The sequence below is a fragment of the Hylobates moloch genome, unplaced genomic scaffold (genome assembly GCF_009828535.3).
Source record: "Hylobates moloch isolate HMO894 unplaced genomic scaffold, HMol_V3 SCAFFOLD_11, whole genome shotgun sequence".
NCBI lineage: Eukaryota > Metazoa > Chordata > Mammalia > Primates > Hylobatidae > Hylobates > Hylobates moloch.
In genome coordinates this window covers 98,082,144-98,098,600 of record NW_026652286.1, presented here as the reverse complement: position 1 = coordinate 98,098,600, position 16,457 = coordinate 98,082,144, and the positions used below count along the sequence as shown (strand labels likewise).

Below are 16,457 nucleotides of genomic sequence, written 5' to 3'. Positions count from 1 at the left end.
GATATTTATAGATGGCCTTTGCTCCTGAGGAGCTGTGCAGATACTGACGGTGCTAAGGAACTCAGATGGGTGCGGACATGGGGGGTTCTGCTGAGCAGTCACTGACTTGCGTGACCACCACCTCCCGCTTTTCTTTATGAGAGTGCATCTGGTCTGTTAAATTATGTACAAAAACATCCCCTTCTTTAGGGCTTTGGGGAGGGATAATCGCTGTGACAGAGCAGCGATGGGCGCGCAGGTAAGGAGATAGCCCTTGAATCTTTGCACAGCTTGACCTGAAGAAGCTCCAGGAGCACCCCCAACCCTTGTCTAGGGTGCACTCAGCCCCAGTTCTTACCATCGGGGTTTGTCCCTGGGGCACCGCCCTGCTGCTGCAGCACCCCCGCAGCGATGGAGTTGGGCCAGAATCTTTGGGTGGGCCGGTGCTGAGACTTGATCTTCTTGGCTTTGGGGGCAGGATCTGGGTTACTGGCATCAAGCATGGGCTGCAGGATGCGCCTCCGGGCATTGATGAACCTGCCCAGAGGTAAAGGGGAGACCTGGTTAGTCATCGGCCTGCATGGCCTTGGGGTGGGGGCAGGGACGGTGAAGCTGCCTTCAGACTCCATTACACAGAGCAGACTGGGGTTCCCATCCCGGATGTAAAAGCCCAGCAGGGAGAAGAGCCCTGGGTACTGAGAAGTTCATGAAATTTCCTGGGGCTTGGTAACTGCAAAGTTGTATGGGAAGAATGCATGGGGGGGTCAGAAATCCCTGATCAAGACCTTCCAGGTTGAACAGAGCGGGGGAGCATGGTAGTCATAGGCACTAACCTCTGACTTCTCTCCAGAGAGCCAAGGGCTCGGATCAGGGCCCTCAACTCTGGGGTCTACTTCCATCCAGCCAGACCTTGCTCTCTGAGCTCCCCTGACAGCCCGGCCAGGCACAGAGACTGGGAAAGCCGAGATCCCTGTGGGGTCAGAATGGCTACTCCTCCTCCTCTCCCCACTCCCAGCTTTGCAGCAAGTTTTAGTCTCAGTTCACATGGGGGTGGGGTAGACCAGATGACCACTGGCCTCCAGTGCACAGCTGCGGGCAATCCTGTCTGTCTCTGAAGTGCAGGTGGGCTGGGTGCTCAGGTGTGCGTGGGTTTGCTATTCCTCAAGAAGCGTCCAGGGATGTGCCTGACACAATGTCCCAGCAGAGGGCGCTGACAAGCTGCAGATGAGGCCACAGGTGCCAGTGTTGATTCTTGCTTTCTGCTTCTAGCCTAAATGGGGGGACTGGCATGGTAGCGGGGCTGAGATTGAGGCAGATCCTGGCATTTCCCTGCCCAGAAGGTGGCCCCTGGATCTGGGAGCCTGTGTGCAGGTGATGCAAACTCACCAGTTGTTTACTTGCAGGAGGGTGAGGTTGGTCTGGGCTGCGATCTGCCTCTTCTCGTCCTCCGTGGGGTAGGGGTGCTGAAACAAGAGGTGGAGGCTAGTGAGGGCTGGGCACATGCTGATCTGGCCCCCCCGAGAGACTGTGCCCACGCCATCGGCACTACCCTGGGCCAGGCAGCCCGAGTGGTTTGGGAACTAAAATTGGGGAAGTGTCATGTTTGCTCCCCACAGAGAATGGACCTAGGGCTTGGAGGAAGGCTGCCTCATGCCCGAGACTCCACATCCCAGGCTGGCCAGCCCTCAGCAGATCCCCCACAATGGGGAGCCAGGGAGGTTTCCCAAGACCAAGATTGCCCTCAGTACTGACAGCTTCCAAGGCACATCTTTCTCACTTGATCCTCACTGCCGCCCCCAGCAGGCAGGGCAGGCATTGTCAGTGTTAGGGTTTCCAATGGCCTCAAATGCCCATAGAAGGTGGTAAGCGGGGTGAATGGATCAATTTAAGTTAACTGATATTTACTGAATATCTACTATGTGCCCAGATTTATGCTAGGCATTGCTAGGAGACAGAAGAGTACTACTTGTATAGTGCTTTATAACCTGTAAAATGCTTTCATGCATTTTGTTCACTAAAAAATCATCATTTAATAAAGCACATTATGAAAACTCTGAAAGGTAGGCAGGTTAGGTTTTGTTATTCCCACTTTGCAGATGAAGAGATGGAATGACTTCTCCAGTGTCCCCCAGATGGTAGCACCAGCTCAGGTCTTCTGATTTGGGTCCAGTCTTTCTTCCATTGCTTCACGATGCCACTTTACAGGACTGAGTGGAGGTGAGAAAGAGAGCAGGGCAGGTGTCTCTCAGTCCCCCGCACGCGCATGCTGCAGCCCGTGCACTGACTACACATCTGTCTCCCTCTCTCAGACTGTGCTTCATGACGGCACCGGGATACTGAATGTATCCCCAGTGCCTTCCACATACAAATGACATACAAATGCCTGCTGAGGGAAGGAAAGCAAAAACACAGCACTCGATGCTGTGGTTTGGGTGATGAGCACTGTAGGGGCTGAGAAGGAGGAGAGAAATAGGTGCCGGCCAGAGTGGCGGGGAAGACTGAACAGGTCAAAGAATGAGAAGGCTCTGGGTGGCAGTGGGAAGAGAGTCCTGACCCCCACTGGGAGGGAGGCCACATGATGGCTGAGTCGATGCATCCCTAGGACTTGTTCAGGCCACAGCCCAGTGCCTGGCACCCAGCAGGCATGCAGTTAAGGTGTGGCGAACGTCTGAATGCATCAGAGTTTTGTCCTGGAAGCTAGAGGAGGTTTGGGGGCTCTTATGGCAGAAGATCAAGCCATCCAGCATCCTCAGACTAAAATCATTCTTTTGATTGGAGTGGTATTAGAAAGTGGTGCTTGAGCTGTCTAGGGTCCCCGAGATAGGAGGTCTCAAAATCTGGCTCTATTATGACTAGCTATGAAATCTCAGGCATGTCACTTAACTACACATCATCAAGTCATCTAACAAATAAATGAAATTATACTTGTAAAATGCTCAATAAAAGGTACCAATACTGTTATCAGGGGGTGTTACAAGGTGCTTAAAACTTTCTGAGGGAAAAGGTTGCAGTCAGCAGCCTTGGTGGTACTCGCATTATCAGTGGAAAAGGAGGAGCAGCCTCTCCCCTACCTCAGCATCCCCCAGATGAAGCGATCAGGACCATGTGTTGCTTTAATTCAAACCTCTGACCCTGACCACCATGCCAAGGCAGCTGGGACTTGTGATTCATACAATATTAAGATTCTAACAAGAAAGAAGGCACATCAGCATTACAGGAGCCAATTTTTATTCTAATTGGGAAGGAGTAGAGGGAGGATGGGAGGAGAGAGTGCAGACGGCCCCAGGGGGCAGAGGGGCAGGGACTGTGGGAGCTCTGACACCTTCTGGGGTTAAGCCCTAGTGCCTGGCTCCAACCTCCCTATTTGTGGGAAAGAGCCAAGCAGCCTCCCTGTCCACAGCCAGCCGGTCTGTAGACAAAATGCAGCAAAAGTATGGTGATTTTTTGGCCTTCTGGGGTGCAAGGGCCTTTCATGCCTCCATGCCTGCGCAAGTGCTGGCCCTCCTCTGGAGGGCGCTTCCTCCTGCCTGTCCTCACGTGCGTTTCTGAGCTTCCGTGAGGGCCTGCCGCAGATCACAGCCTCTGCAAGGCCCTTCCCGACTCCCTGAGGCAAAGCTGGTCACCGTGGCCTCTGAATGATTGCTTTTCGCCCACTAGATGGCAAGATATGTGTCCCCCACTAGGCCATGAGCTTCTCTCAGGCAGGGACCCCATTCTTATTAGACATTGTTTATTTCCAGTGTGCAGACAGGCAAAGAGGCCAGTGTTGAAGGATTGTGTAGGGAACTGAGGAATGAACTAGCACAATAAGGAGATGCAGACTTGTTTCTTGAGCAGAGCTAGTGGCCGTGCTGGCTGTGCCGGTTCACCAGCCCACAACTGTTTGGCATCTGCCGTATCCTGGGTGCTGGCAAGCAAAAGGTATCTGAAGTTAAGAACTCACAGACTAGATGGAAAGAAAAAAAGGAGGAAAAAGCCTCTCTATTGATGGGAAGTCTGTGCTAAGTACCCCTCTGGTGACAAAAGAAGAAAGTCCTTAGGGAAGGGGATTTCAGTTGGACTTTGAAGAATGGCAAAGCCATTCTAGTAGAGGAGAGGATGCTATTCCAGGCAAGAGCCTTGCACTAGGACTTATATTTAAGCCAGTGGGATGAAAGGTTCTTCTACTGTTAACGGCCTCCAGAGAAGGAAATCCTCCAGCCTTCCTTGGAAGAATAATGTTTGCTGTCTCTAAGGAGGCTTCTGTTGTCGGGCCCCCATTCTGAGAGAATGTCACAAATACACAGATTAACATGCTCCAGTCCAGTGGGGAGCTATGAGAAGCAATGCCACCCCAAACTGGCTGGTTGCTCTCTTATGAATGAGGATAGAAAGCCCCAACCACCCCCTGGTGCAAGTCCTCACCACCTATCCCTCCTGGAACCAATATCTCAGGACGCACGCTGTGGGGGCTGTAGGGTAAGTAGCAGCGTTTAGCAGCTTTGGGGACAGGTGTGTCAGCCAGAACATTCCTGGCACCACATCTGAGTGGTCATGGGAGCAGTCCAGCTTGTACACGCCTCAGACCACATGATTCCTGAGGACAGAGTCAAAATAGTTCTGGCCTCTGGACAGACCACGATTGGGTCAGCGCTACTTTTAGCACAACTGGCCAGGCTTGCGGCCAAGGACGGGAAGAAGAATCAAATGAGATCACGGCAAACCATCAAGCCACAGTGGCTGCTCTCTGATCATTATTGGAGGGAACTCCCTGGAGTTGGAAGAGAAGGGCCCAGACAGTAGCTCTCTGGAAGCAGACAATCCTTCCTTGAAAAAGAAGTATATACAGCTCATGAAAAGCAAGGAAAAAAGAAAAAGAGGTACAGAACAGACTAGAAGATGACAGAGCCTTCTCAGGGACAGCTGGAGCCTCACACGACTGGGCAGTGCTGCCAGGGAGTAAAGGACCTTCAGAGATGGGATCAAGTCCTGACCCACCCTTAGCACTGTGTGACCTTGGCACACGCAAGTGACCTTTGTTTATGTCTTCCATCCTTAGATGGAAATAGCAAAACAGGGACTACCTCTTGGATGTGGGGATGATTTAATGAGATGGTGCAGGGTAAGCCTGTGTGCTCCATTGACCTGCTCTGGGCGATGCACTGAAGCCTCCCAGCATCATCTAGTTGAATACTCAAGGACTCTAGAGAAGGGAATTATGGTATTTACACCAAGTAGGTGTCTCACGGCACTGTAGTTGCCACCAGGAAGTTCCTCTGAAATCTGACCTCAACTCTTTCCCACCTCTCTGATACCTCCCTTTATAGCCCCATAACGCAACTCTCCTCTGGACTAAACTGACGCTAAAAGCATCTTCCAATTGAAAGACTGAGTTCTGCCCAGGGGCTGGTTCAGAAGGAAGCTAAGCCAGCTCTGGTTCACACGTCCCTGGACATTTCTCTCATGCATAGCCCATTGGCAATTGTCGTTCCACCTCCTAGCCACGGAGATCTCACCACGAGGTGAGCCAGATCACCAAGGGACACAGCAGACGGGAAGCCGCAGCCTGTCAGTGTCAATGGACGCTGAGCTACTGGTGGAGCGGGGCATGGAGCCTGATTCAGATCAGCGAGCTTCCATTCGCTTTCCTGCCATCAGCAGCGCTGCACCAGAGTCCACCACACGCTTTTCCCCTTCCTCTCCCTCTTGACAGCTGTGGGGCCATGGGCTGCTGCCAGCCACCACTCGGGGGTGGTTCCACTTTAGGAGGGCCAGAGACCCAGAGGAAGGCAGCCAGGATAGTGGGGGCCCCAAAACGACCACATTCCATCACATCTAAGAGGCCACTGATGGTGGGATGTACCCAATTTCAGAGATGTTAAAATGGAAAAAAAAAAAAAAAAAAGCCTTTTAGAATAAAGAGAAGCACAATAAGTCACCCAAGAAACTTCCCTTTCTGTAGTCATTGCCCTTGTTCAGGCTTTCCGTTCTTTTATTTTTGCTCTCGTTTTTATCCCTGCTCCCCTTAAAACTGTGAACACTCAGAAAAGTACGAAGAAAAGCAAACACTCATGTAACCACCCCCCAGGTCAAAAAAATAGGACACGACCAGCACCCCACTAACCCCTCCTGTCCCCCCAAACACCTCTCCAAAGATCTCCTGACTCTTACAGTAACCACTTTCTTGCTTTTCTTTATAGTTTTGCTATCCGTGTTACATCCTAAACATGATGGCCTAGTTGACATCAGGTTTTTGAACCTGGCGTAAATGGAATCATTCATGCACGCTGGCTCTGTTTAACTGTAATTGTTCATTTTAATCACTGTGTAGTTTTCCACTGTGAAAATACACTGTTGTCCCATTCTTTACCTTCCTGCAATCTCAAAACTCTGCAATCTCAAATTTCTTTCCCTCTGGTTTCTGTGTCAATCTATCCTTCACAATGCCAGCAAGATGGGTCCTTCTTAACCTCCTCCCCATCCCCATCCCTGATAAGTGAAGCCCTCTCGGATGCCCCTTCTATGAGCTCTGAGCGCTTGCCCTATCTAGGGTTCTTCCTACTACAAGGGCTTTGGATCTGCGTAGTTACCTGTCACCCCAAGGGGCAGGCTGCAAGTGTTTTGAGAAAGGGACCATGTCTTTCTTTTCAACCCTACCTCACTAGCACCAAGGAAAAATGTGTGGCGTGTAGTAAGTGTTCAGTACGCGTCTGTTGAATGAACGAACACGGGGCCTTCGGAGTAACTGGTACTTCTCACCATTTCCTGTGGGCATCTGCAGGTTAAAGGTGAGTGGGGAAAGCACCAGTGATCGGACCCCTCAGGAGCTCCACCTAGAGGCAGGTTGCTCTACTTACTAATAATGCTGCTTTTTCAATTATTGTTGAACGTATATTCAGGGAGGATGTGGAAGAGAAAAAGGGGGGTACATAAGAGTCCATTAAAGCACACTGGTCACCTCTCTAAAGAAGACTTGGAGGCAGTACTGTTAGAAGTAGGTGAGAACACGGACTCTAGAGTCAGACTGCCCAGGTTTGAATCCCTGTCTTGTCTCTAACCAGCTTGAGACCTTGGGCAAATTATTAGTTTCTTCTTCTGTAAAATGGGAGAAATAATTCCACCTGCTTCAAGGTTGTTATAAGAATTAAATGTGTATATATGTATATATGTGTATATACATACGTATATATGTATGTGTATATATATATGTGTGTGTGGAGCTAAACTGATCAGTACCAGTGAGTTAATACATGAAAGCTATTTAGAACAGTGCTTAGTGTACTCTGAGTGTTTGTTAAATAAATAACAAATAAAATAAATCTGTGGCTTGACGCATGTGGCTGTGTCTCTGAAGAAGCCACAGGTTGTTTCCTGGCAGATGGCAGGAGCCTCCCAGCAGCCCCTTCTGTGAGCGTACAAATACACTCATTTTTTCGAATGGGGCTTATTTCCTGCATGCCCCAGCCCGTGTACTATGATGGGGACATTTGATCCTAACCTGGGTCTTAAGCTTCTTGGGGAATGCTGTGAGGTTGTAAATCTCCTGCAGCCATTTTTCAGGTGGACTCTCTTAGAGCCGCAGCCCTCTGGGGTGTCCTGGGGCTCAGTGCAACCCAGGGGTCTCCTGCACACCTTCCCTTTTCAGCTCCTCCATGCAGCCCTGCAGCTGACTTGCCTGTTGTCGACAAGGCTCAGTCTTGGATGGAGAAGCATCAATCTAATTCTTCCTTCCCTGGGGACTCACTGCCAGTGGGGCACACACCCTGGGACAGCGCTACATCAGGGGATGCCTCCGACAGTCACACATCGCTCCTGGGAAGTTGGAGGGCAGTTTCTCTCTAGATCCTTACAGTGAAGGATGGGTGGAGAAAACACTCTCGCCCCACAGGCAGGAGTCTGAGGTCTAAGATTTCTCCGGGACAAAGAGAGAAATGTAACCAAGAACCCAGCTGGCCTGACCTCCTTCCTCCTGGTAGCCTTACACTAAAGGCAGGCACAGATGCCTGAACAGCATCTAGAATGAAAACAGTCGTGGCTGGGGTAAGGGGCCACAGTGTTCCCAGGCTTCAAGAGTGAGAATAAGGAGTGAAGACGATTTGATGACCACAACAACTTGGAGTGAGGGGTCACTCCCTTTGGCCAGTACGAGTCATAGTGGCATTGATGATTATCTAAGAGATAATTGTCATCCAAAATGACCCCTCCTTTTTCTCTTCCTGCCCAATCCTAAATCCTAGCCATCCTTCATAAGGCCCAGCCCAAATGCCAGCTTCTCCAACCAAACCCTGTTAACCAACATCTCAAGATTACACAGAGCTCTCAGGGTCTCTGTGTCCAGCTTCTCCCACAGGGCAGGAGCCCTTTACACCAGCCCTTTCCAGCCAGCATACCCCGATAAGATATAAGTGTGCAGACCGCGATGTCCTCAGCCCCGGGTGTGGTTTGCAGAGTCTGGAGCAGCAAGGGCTCCCCAGCTGGTCTCCGGGCATAAGCAGCCTAGTGGGTTTACTATCATTTTCTATGCGTGCTGACATAAAAAATGTGAGACGCTGGCCTGCAAGGCCACCATCGCTCAGTGCACAGCCCTTTGCTCTGATGGGTCGGAAGGCCTTTTGCTGAACACGTGGCCATCCGCCAGACACTGTGTTTTCTAACTATTATCAATCCTATTCATCATAGGTAGCATTTCTATCTCCATTTTATAAAGAGGAAAGCAATATCAGAGAAGTTCATTAACCTGTTCCAGATCACACAGTAAGTAAAATTAGAACTTGGACCAACTTCAAGCCTATCTGCCTCCAAAGCCCTTGCTCCTTGCGCTACGCTATGCTGCCACAAAGGAACAGGCTGCCCGAGTCTTCTTTTCTGCGGGCAAAATATCCCCAGACCCCTCAGCCGCTCCTCACGTGACATGCTTCCTGTTAGAGTTACTGGAACAAACATCTCCCCGTCCTGCCTGCCCCCTCTGAAGATGGTTGTCAAAGAACCTTTTGCAACCTGATTCTAGGGCCTGGACACGCTCTTCTGGCTCTTGAGCCACCAAGTGTCCGTGCTTGTGTCACAGCACTTGATTACATCATGGGTTGACCTCTCCTGGCTTATGTCTATCATTTATTTCCCCAATTACACGATCAACCCCCTTAGTGCTGAAATCACGTCTCATACCTGAAATTTGGGTGTTCGTGAAATGTTATTTGGAACTTAGATCATGTTTTTTTCATAGACAGAAGTTATTCTAAAAACAGGCAGTTTTCCTGCCTAGTCCTAAAAGCCACTTTGATTAAAGATCTGTGTTCAAGTGGGGAGGGGTCCATGGGCTTCAAGAAGGACAGGCGAGAGACTGCTCTCTGCTTTCAGGGTCAGAACTAGACTGCGGAAGACTCCATGATCGATGCATGTGAACCTTCAGCGTCTCCTTTTTGTGCCCTATTGACACGATGCCCCAGTTGCTTTTCTCAGAAGCCCCTGCGTTCTGTGTCACCCTACAATCAGCATGATGAATCTCAGGCCTCTGGGCCCCCCGACTTCAGGGTCAAATGCCCTGAAACTATGTTCACAATGATCTAAATAAGCTTTCATCAGATCCTCAAAAGATAGAGAGGCTTAGAGAGGTTGAGAGCAATTGCTAGAAACTTCTCCTCTGGCACCCCATTCTGGCTTGGCTCCTTAAAACCCTGTTAGAAAGTGTTCTAACCTTCATCTTCTACCATCAACAAGCACTAGCATTCTTCCTATTCTTTTTTTTTTTTTTTTGAGATGGAGTCTTGCTCTGTCACCCAGGCTGGAGTGCAGTGGCACAATCTCAGCTCACTGCAAGCTCCACCTCCCAGGTTCATGCCATTCTCCTGCCTCAGCCACATGAGTAGCTGGGACTACAGGTGCCCGCCACCACACCTGGCTAAGTTTTTGTATTTTTAGTAGAGACGGGGTTTCGCCGTGTTAGCCAGGATAGTCTCGATCTCCTGACCTCGTGATCTGCCCGCCTCGGCGTCCCAAAGTGTTGGGATTACAGGCGTGAGCCACCGCGTCTGGCCTCCCCCCCTTTTTTTTTTAACAAAAAACTCAGCTTTTTGGGGGGAAATGTGGGGGGGAACAGGGTCTTACTCTGTTGTCCAGGCTGGAGTGCAGTGGCACAAGCAGGGCTCACTGCAGCCTTGACCTCCTAGGCTCAAATGATCCTCCTACCTCAGGCCCACGAATAGCTGGGACTACAGGTATCCACCACCATGCCTGGCTATTTTTTTGTATTTTTAGTAGAGACGGGGTTTCGCCATGTTGCCCAGGCTGGTCTTGAACTCTTAGACTCAGGCTATCCACCCACCTCAGCCTCCCAAAGTGCTGGCATGATTACAGGTGTGAGCCACTGCACCTTGCTTTTTTTTTTTTTAATTTTTTCTTTTTTAAACAGATGAGGTCTCGCTATGTTGCTCAGGCTGGTCTCGAACTCTCAGGCTCAAGCGATCCTCCCGCCTTGGCCTCCTGAAGTGCTGGGATTACCACTGTGCCTGGCCCCATTCTACCCCTGAAGCTGATCTTAGCTGAGTAGGAATAAGTAAAGCAAGCTTTTGAACTAATTCATATTAAGATGTGAGTAAATGATGGCCTCACAGCCTTTCATAGTCATTGCTTTTTACAGGGATTGGATAGTTTAAACTGGGTCTCTAATAGTGGAATTTCATTAAAAAATTAATCCTTAATATGTATGCAAGTGGAATTTCAGACACTATGAGGAAGTTAAAGGAAAAGGTAGCAGACAAGATATTCTGGAACAAAAATGGGCCTCCCTAAACCGTTTTTTTTGTTTTTTTTCAGGGGTTCTTGCTTTCCTCCACAGGTTCCCCAAAAGTTTTGTAGTTTCTCTCAGCATTTTTCAAGGCAAGGCCAACTCCCAAGGTGAGACTGGAGGCATTTGTAGCAGTAGCGGTGCCTGTATCAGGACAAAGAACCTTCATGCCCATTTGCTTATTCTAGTCTCACAACAACCTATGAGCTGGATATTGCGGCTCCTGTTTTACAGCAGGGGAAATGGAGGCTTAGCGAGGTCAATCACCCAAGCTTGCCAAGCTAGGTAGAAGGGGTGGTGAAAACTCAACCCAGGTCCTGCCCCAGGTGCCATGTCCTTTCACAGGCTATGTGGTCTCTAAGAAACATTGCCATTCCTATGTCAGGTGTGTGGATGGGTCCTGTAGGTGGGCCTTTGACAGGGATACAGCTAGATGCAGTCAACCCCCAGCATCCGTGGGGGACTGTTTCCAGGACCCCTGGTGAATATCAAAATTCATGGATGCTCGAGTCCCTGATATAACATGGTATAGTATTTGCATATAACCTACAAACATCCTCCCATATACTTTAAAACATTTCCAGATTACCTACAATAACGAATACAATGTAAATGCTACATAAATAGTTATTATACTGTGTTTGGGGAATAATGACAAGAAAAAAGGCGATACACGTTCAGGACAGATGCAACCATCCACTTAAAAATATATTTTCAATCCAAGGCTGGTTGAATCCAGGGATTCAGAACCCATAGACACAGAGGGCTGACTTTAATCCCTTCAAGACTTAACGCAATGCTCTGCGCAGGGGAGGTAGCGAGGCATGCAAAGGATGTGGAGTGACCAAAGGCACCACCGAGGCACAGGGGCAACTGGCTGGGCTTCACCTCCACGTGCCCTCCTTGTCCAGGAGCTCTGTGCAGTGCACATGCTCTTCCTGGGGTACAGCCGCTCTGCCTCCCCACAGCCAGAATGAGCCTGGCATGTGAGTTTCTCAGGTTGGGGGAAGGATAGCCGGGCATCTGACAGAGTCTAAGAGAACAACAGGCACAGAATCATGCAGAATATACCCGTCATGGCAGCAGAACTTATGAGCCAAGAAGTGAAAGCAACCCCAAAGTCCATCAACTGATAAACAAACAAAATGTGGTACATCTGTACCATGGAATATTCTTCAACCACAACATGGAATGAAATACTGATACATTGTCTTAAGTAAAAGAAGTTAGACATGAGAATCCCACAATTCCATTTACGTGAAATGTCCAGAATAGGCAAACGCATAGAGGCAGAAAGTGAATTTGTGGTTTCCAGGGGCTGGGGAGTGATGGCTAATGGGTACAGCCCTTCTTTTTGGGGTGATGAAAATATTCTGGAATTAGATGGTGGTGATAATTGCACAACTCTGTAAAGATATTAAAAGCCACTGAATTCCAGTTTAAAAGGGTACATTTTATGGTACGTGAATTATGTTTCGATTTAAAAAGTCACACAGAGAAGGCCCTGGGTGTTTTTTGTGCACTCAGCTTTTGTGACCACAGCAGAGTTCACAGGAGGGCCCTGAGAAATATGTTGCCTTCTTCGAGTGTCAGTTTTGTCACTGGTAAAATGAGGCGAATCGTATTACCTCCTCCTAGGGTGGTTGTGTGGGTTAAATGAGATGATGCGTTAAAGTGTTTGGTGCAGAACCTGGCATGCTGCAGTGATCAATGCAGAAGCGGCTCCTCTGGTGGATGGCAGGCCCTGCTGGGGCCTGGTCTCTAGGACCTCCCTGCACACAGAGCATATTCTGAAAAGCTGCTCATGTGCTTGGCTGGCAGCAGCACAGACAAATGTCATATTTTGGGATGGAAAGGAGCAGAATCACATGGCAGGTCAGGAAGACTCCAGGATCTGGAGCAGAAGGGGTGGAATAGAAGCTAGGGACGGGGAACAGTGCCTACCTCTCCACCCTCCAAGAGGAGGACTGTCTGCCATGGGCTCTCGGCCGACCTGAGTCTGCTATGGAATGATCGCTTCCGGCAGGAGTGTGGCCTCTTGCAGCCAAATGCAAGAGCAAGAAAACGCCACCGGATTCTTCAGGGACTCAGAGGCGAGCAGCTAATGGATGAAACCATCCCAATCTCCCTGCAGCCTAACAGCAAAAAGGCTCTGGGATTTCACCTCCATCTCAGGAGCCTTCTATCATCTGAATACTTTTCTGCAGAACGGTAGAAATGACAAGAAGCCCCAGACATAAGACAAAGGGAACCGAAGAATACAAACTTATGCCCCAGGGAAAGAAGACAACAGGAACAACCAGTATTTACTACAGATGTTCTCACAACCAATCCCTATTTAGCGAAGTTTGTGGATTAATCAATGCTGTCTCCACTTCTTCTGTAAACCATTAGAACTGTTGTCCCCAGCACTCTGAATGCTTGAGATGAGTAGGCTGTTTTGTAGAATGTCTGTTAGCCACACTATCTGCTTATCTGAAAGTCAGCAGTGCTCGTATGCAGACTGGTTTATGCCAATTCTATGTATTATTAATGAAGTATGTGAATTTCTGTAATTTAACAAACTCTTCTGTAAGCCAATGAAATATGAGAGCAAAAAGAGTCACTGTTGATAAGTAGAAAGCTTTCAAAAGTCTTGAGGCCCAAATTTGCTTGCAAATGCTGAATAGTTAGGATCAGATGAGACAAACATAAAGGATTGGAATACATAATAAAAATCTGGAAAGATCTTGTGGACCGATTAGTTCCCAAACGTCAAAGTTGTAATTCCACTTTCTATTGAGGTGGAATTTATAGATGTTACAGCATAGGAGAGGTTTATGCAAGCAAGATGACTGACAATCAGAAGGAGACCTTAGTCCTGTATCAAAAGATTAGCAAATGAATGTATACGGTATGTCCATCTTTTAAATTAAAGTATCTCTTTTGAATGGTTGTTTCTTTTTTAAACTAATTTTTTCAATCAACAACAAATCAGTTGTCCCAACTGCACTGGATGTGAGAACATCGATGGTATATTTAGGTCTGTCCTTACTTCATACCCTTTCCGCTCTTCTTTCCTAAAGCTGAGCAGCTCCTATCGGCCTGACACAGTGTCTCCCTAGAGTTGCGTTTTTCAAGAATTAGTCTCAGAGTTGTTCCTCAGAGCAACAGTGAAAACACCAAGGGGGATAAAAAGTATTCACATAAGTTTGGGAGAAGCTTTGAACCTTACCCCTCTTGCAAATTCACCATGCCCCTTCGTCCTGTAAGAATAAAAAAAAAATACACCATGGCAGGCCAAGGTAGGTAGATCACTTGAGGTTGAGTTCAAGACCAGACTGGCCAACATGGTAAAACCCCACCTCTACTAAAAATATAAAAATTAGCCAAGCGTGGTGGTAGATGCCTGTAATCCCAGCTACATGGGAAGCTGAGGCAGGAGAATCGCTTGAACTTGAACTTGAACCAGGAGAGTTATTCCAGCCCCTCCTCTCCAAATTAGCTTCCTCATCTGGAAACTGTACGTGTTCAGACTACACAGACTAGTCAGTGCTTTCAAAATGTACTCACTCAGCAAACCACCGGGGCAGCCCCACGCCCCCAGAGGTGAGGGAACACTTTTGGGGAGATGCCGAGCTCCAGCTCTCGTCTCTCGCTAGAAGGTAATCCTTCCAGTCTCTTGGGTGCACAGGAAGGTCCAGCACTTCCAAATCAGAGCCCCCAAGACCCAGTCAGTCTTCTGCTGCCACTAAAGTCTGACTAAAGTGAGCCAAGATCGTGCCACTGCATTCCAGCCTGGGCAACAGAGTGAGACTCTGTACCCCACCACCACCAAAAAACAAACAAACAAACAAAAAAAGCCAAACTTTGTATAACTCAGATTGGCCCAAACTTATTTCACTATGGAACCTCTTTTGGGGTGCAAGACCTCATAAATCCTATAAAGCTCCATACCTTGGGAGTTAATGCTGTAGGGTCCTAGAAGAATAGAATGTATGATTCTTATTTCCGAGAAATTCACAACAGAGTCAGAGATGCAAGAGAGGTACACACATCTACCCAAAGGACGGGTAAGTCACTGTACTGTCAGTTACTCTTAGGATCAAACGATAGTAAAATCAGTAGGTGTTACAGATGAAAACAACAAATCAGCCATCTACCTCTGATTAATATTCACAGATTTTGGGTCTTCAGCCTCCAAAACTTGCTCTTGGTCCACTGTTCTAAAAAATTCAAAGGGAACTTATTTCTTAGGTGCTATGTGCTAGGCCTGGCTCTTTATATACGTTTTCTCATTGAATTTTCACAATCATGGGAAATAAGTATTAGTTTTTTTTTTTTTTTTTTTTCAAAGAAATAGAATCAGCGTAATCACACTGCTAGTGGGAGAGCCTCAATTCATGCCTCGATCTGTCTAGCTTCAAATCCTGTCTTCTTTCTACTGCGCCTAGTTATGAAGAGCCTTTATAGCCTCTTTCCTGAAGCAGCTGAGGTTTGGGGAAGGTGTGTCCACATGTGCATGGCTGTGTGGCCCAGGTGTGGCCTGCCAAGGACAGCTGGGTCTGTTTGTTTCCCTAGAGCAGCCTGGACTTCTCATTCTCTTCCCCGCCCCCTCAGTCCCAAAGTTCTGAGCTCTGACTTTAGAGGCCCAGTGGCCACTCCCCTTGCCTCTCTAGAGGCCACTGTGATGAACTGGGGGAGGACTCTGCCAATGTTAAGCACGTCATGAATGGCACCTGCACCTGTGCATACTGCCAGGCTGGAGAGGGCAACAGGGGTAGGTGGGAAAGTGTGGCAGAAAGCCCCTCCTCATGCATTTCAGCAAGTCCTCTACCCCATCCCTGGTGCTTTCTGTAGACGCCAGCCTGGGTCCTGCCTCACTCTGTGCTCAGCTACTATCTCCTCTCTTCTCCATCTCCCCTTCCTCTGCCTTCCCAAGTCTGGGTGGAAGCGACCGTGGAGTGGAAAGACAGGACCCTGGGCTCTGCAGGGAGGCTCACAAGGAAGGAGATGAGAGGGCGGGGCATAAACTGAGGTCCCAGGTGAGAGGCCAGGCACGACCAGGAGGGACAGAGATGGGTGACCCTCCAGTCTCAGGCTAACGACTCCCAGGGGTAAGTTGCAAGTGGGGAGTGGAAAGTAGTGAAGGGGAAGGCCACAGATAGGGTGATGGGAGTCAGTGAGCAGGTGCTGGCCTGGACACCTGGGCTCCTGGGCGGGGGAATCTGCCTTGCAGCTTCCTCTCTCTCCTCTTGCCTTTCTCCCCCTTCAGAAGTGAGGTTGTAGGTATGTTCACAACAGTCTTCAAAAATGCATGGGGGTGGAAGGTGGGGAAGGAAACGGAGCATTTATTAAGCAATTCAGTATGCCAGGGTCCTGGCAATCTTTCATTACTTCATCACAGTCTTCCTAAGAGGCGAGTGTGACCAAATTGCAGGGTAAAAGGTAACACTGAGATTTGAACCCAGGTTCAGCTGCCTCAAAAGCCCATGAGCTTTCTAGCACACCTGTGACCCTGCATAGTATGTCACCCACCACAACGAATGGAGCCAGATTTAGCTCCACCAGCAGTTGGGAGAGGGTGGTGCTTTCATTTCGGTTGTGCCAGGTCAGTGCACAGAAGACGCGTCCTTCCCTAGGGAGCCCCTCCTCCCACAGGTAGCCTGGGAGCTGTGGCATGGACACTGGACCCACAGGTCACTGAGTCCATCTGAGCCCCCTGGCTCTCAGGCAA

The 16,457-nt window shown here is 48.9% G+C and overlaps 1 protein-coding gene across 11 annotated transcripts in view; it reads right to left on the bottom strand.

Moving 5' to 3' along the window:
• Positions 1-16,457, bottom strand: part of PKNOX2 (PBX/knotted 1 homeobox 2) — a 321,964-nt gene that overhangs the window by 3,938 nt on the left and 301,569 nt on the right. For all 11 annotated transcript variants that reach the window (XM_058424449.1, XM_058424454.1, XM_058424447.1 and 8 more), the window contains 2 exons: positions 1,366-1,442; positions 338-516 (listed from right to left, as the gene is read on the bottom strand). In XM_058424449.1, coding sequence (XP_058280432.1) covers positions 338-516; positions 1,366-1,442 — 256 coding nt within the window. The remainder of the gene's footprint in view (positions 1-337; positions 517-1,365; positions 1,443-16,457) is intronic.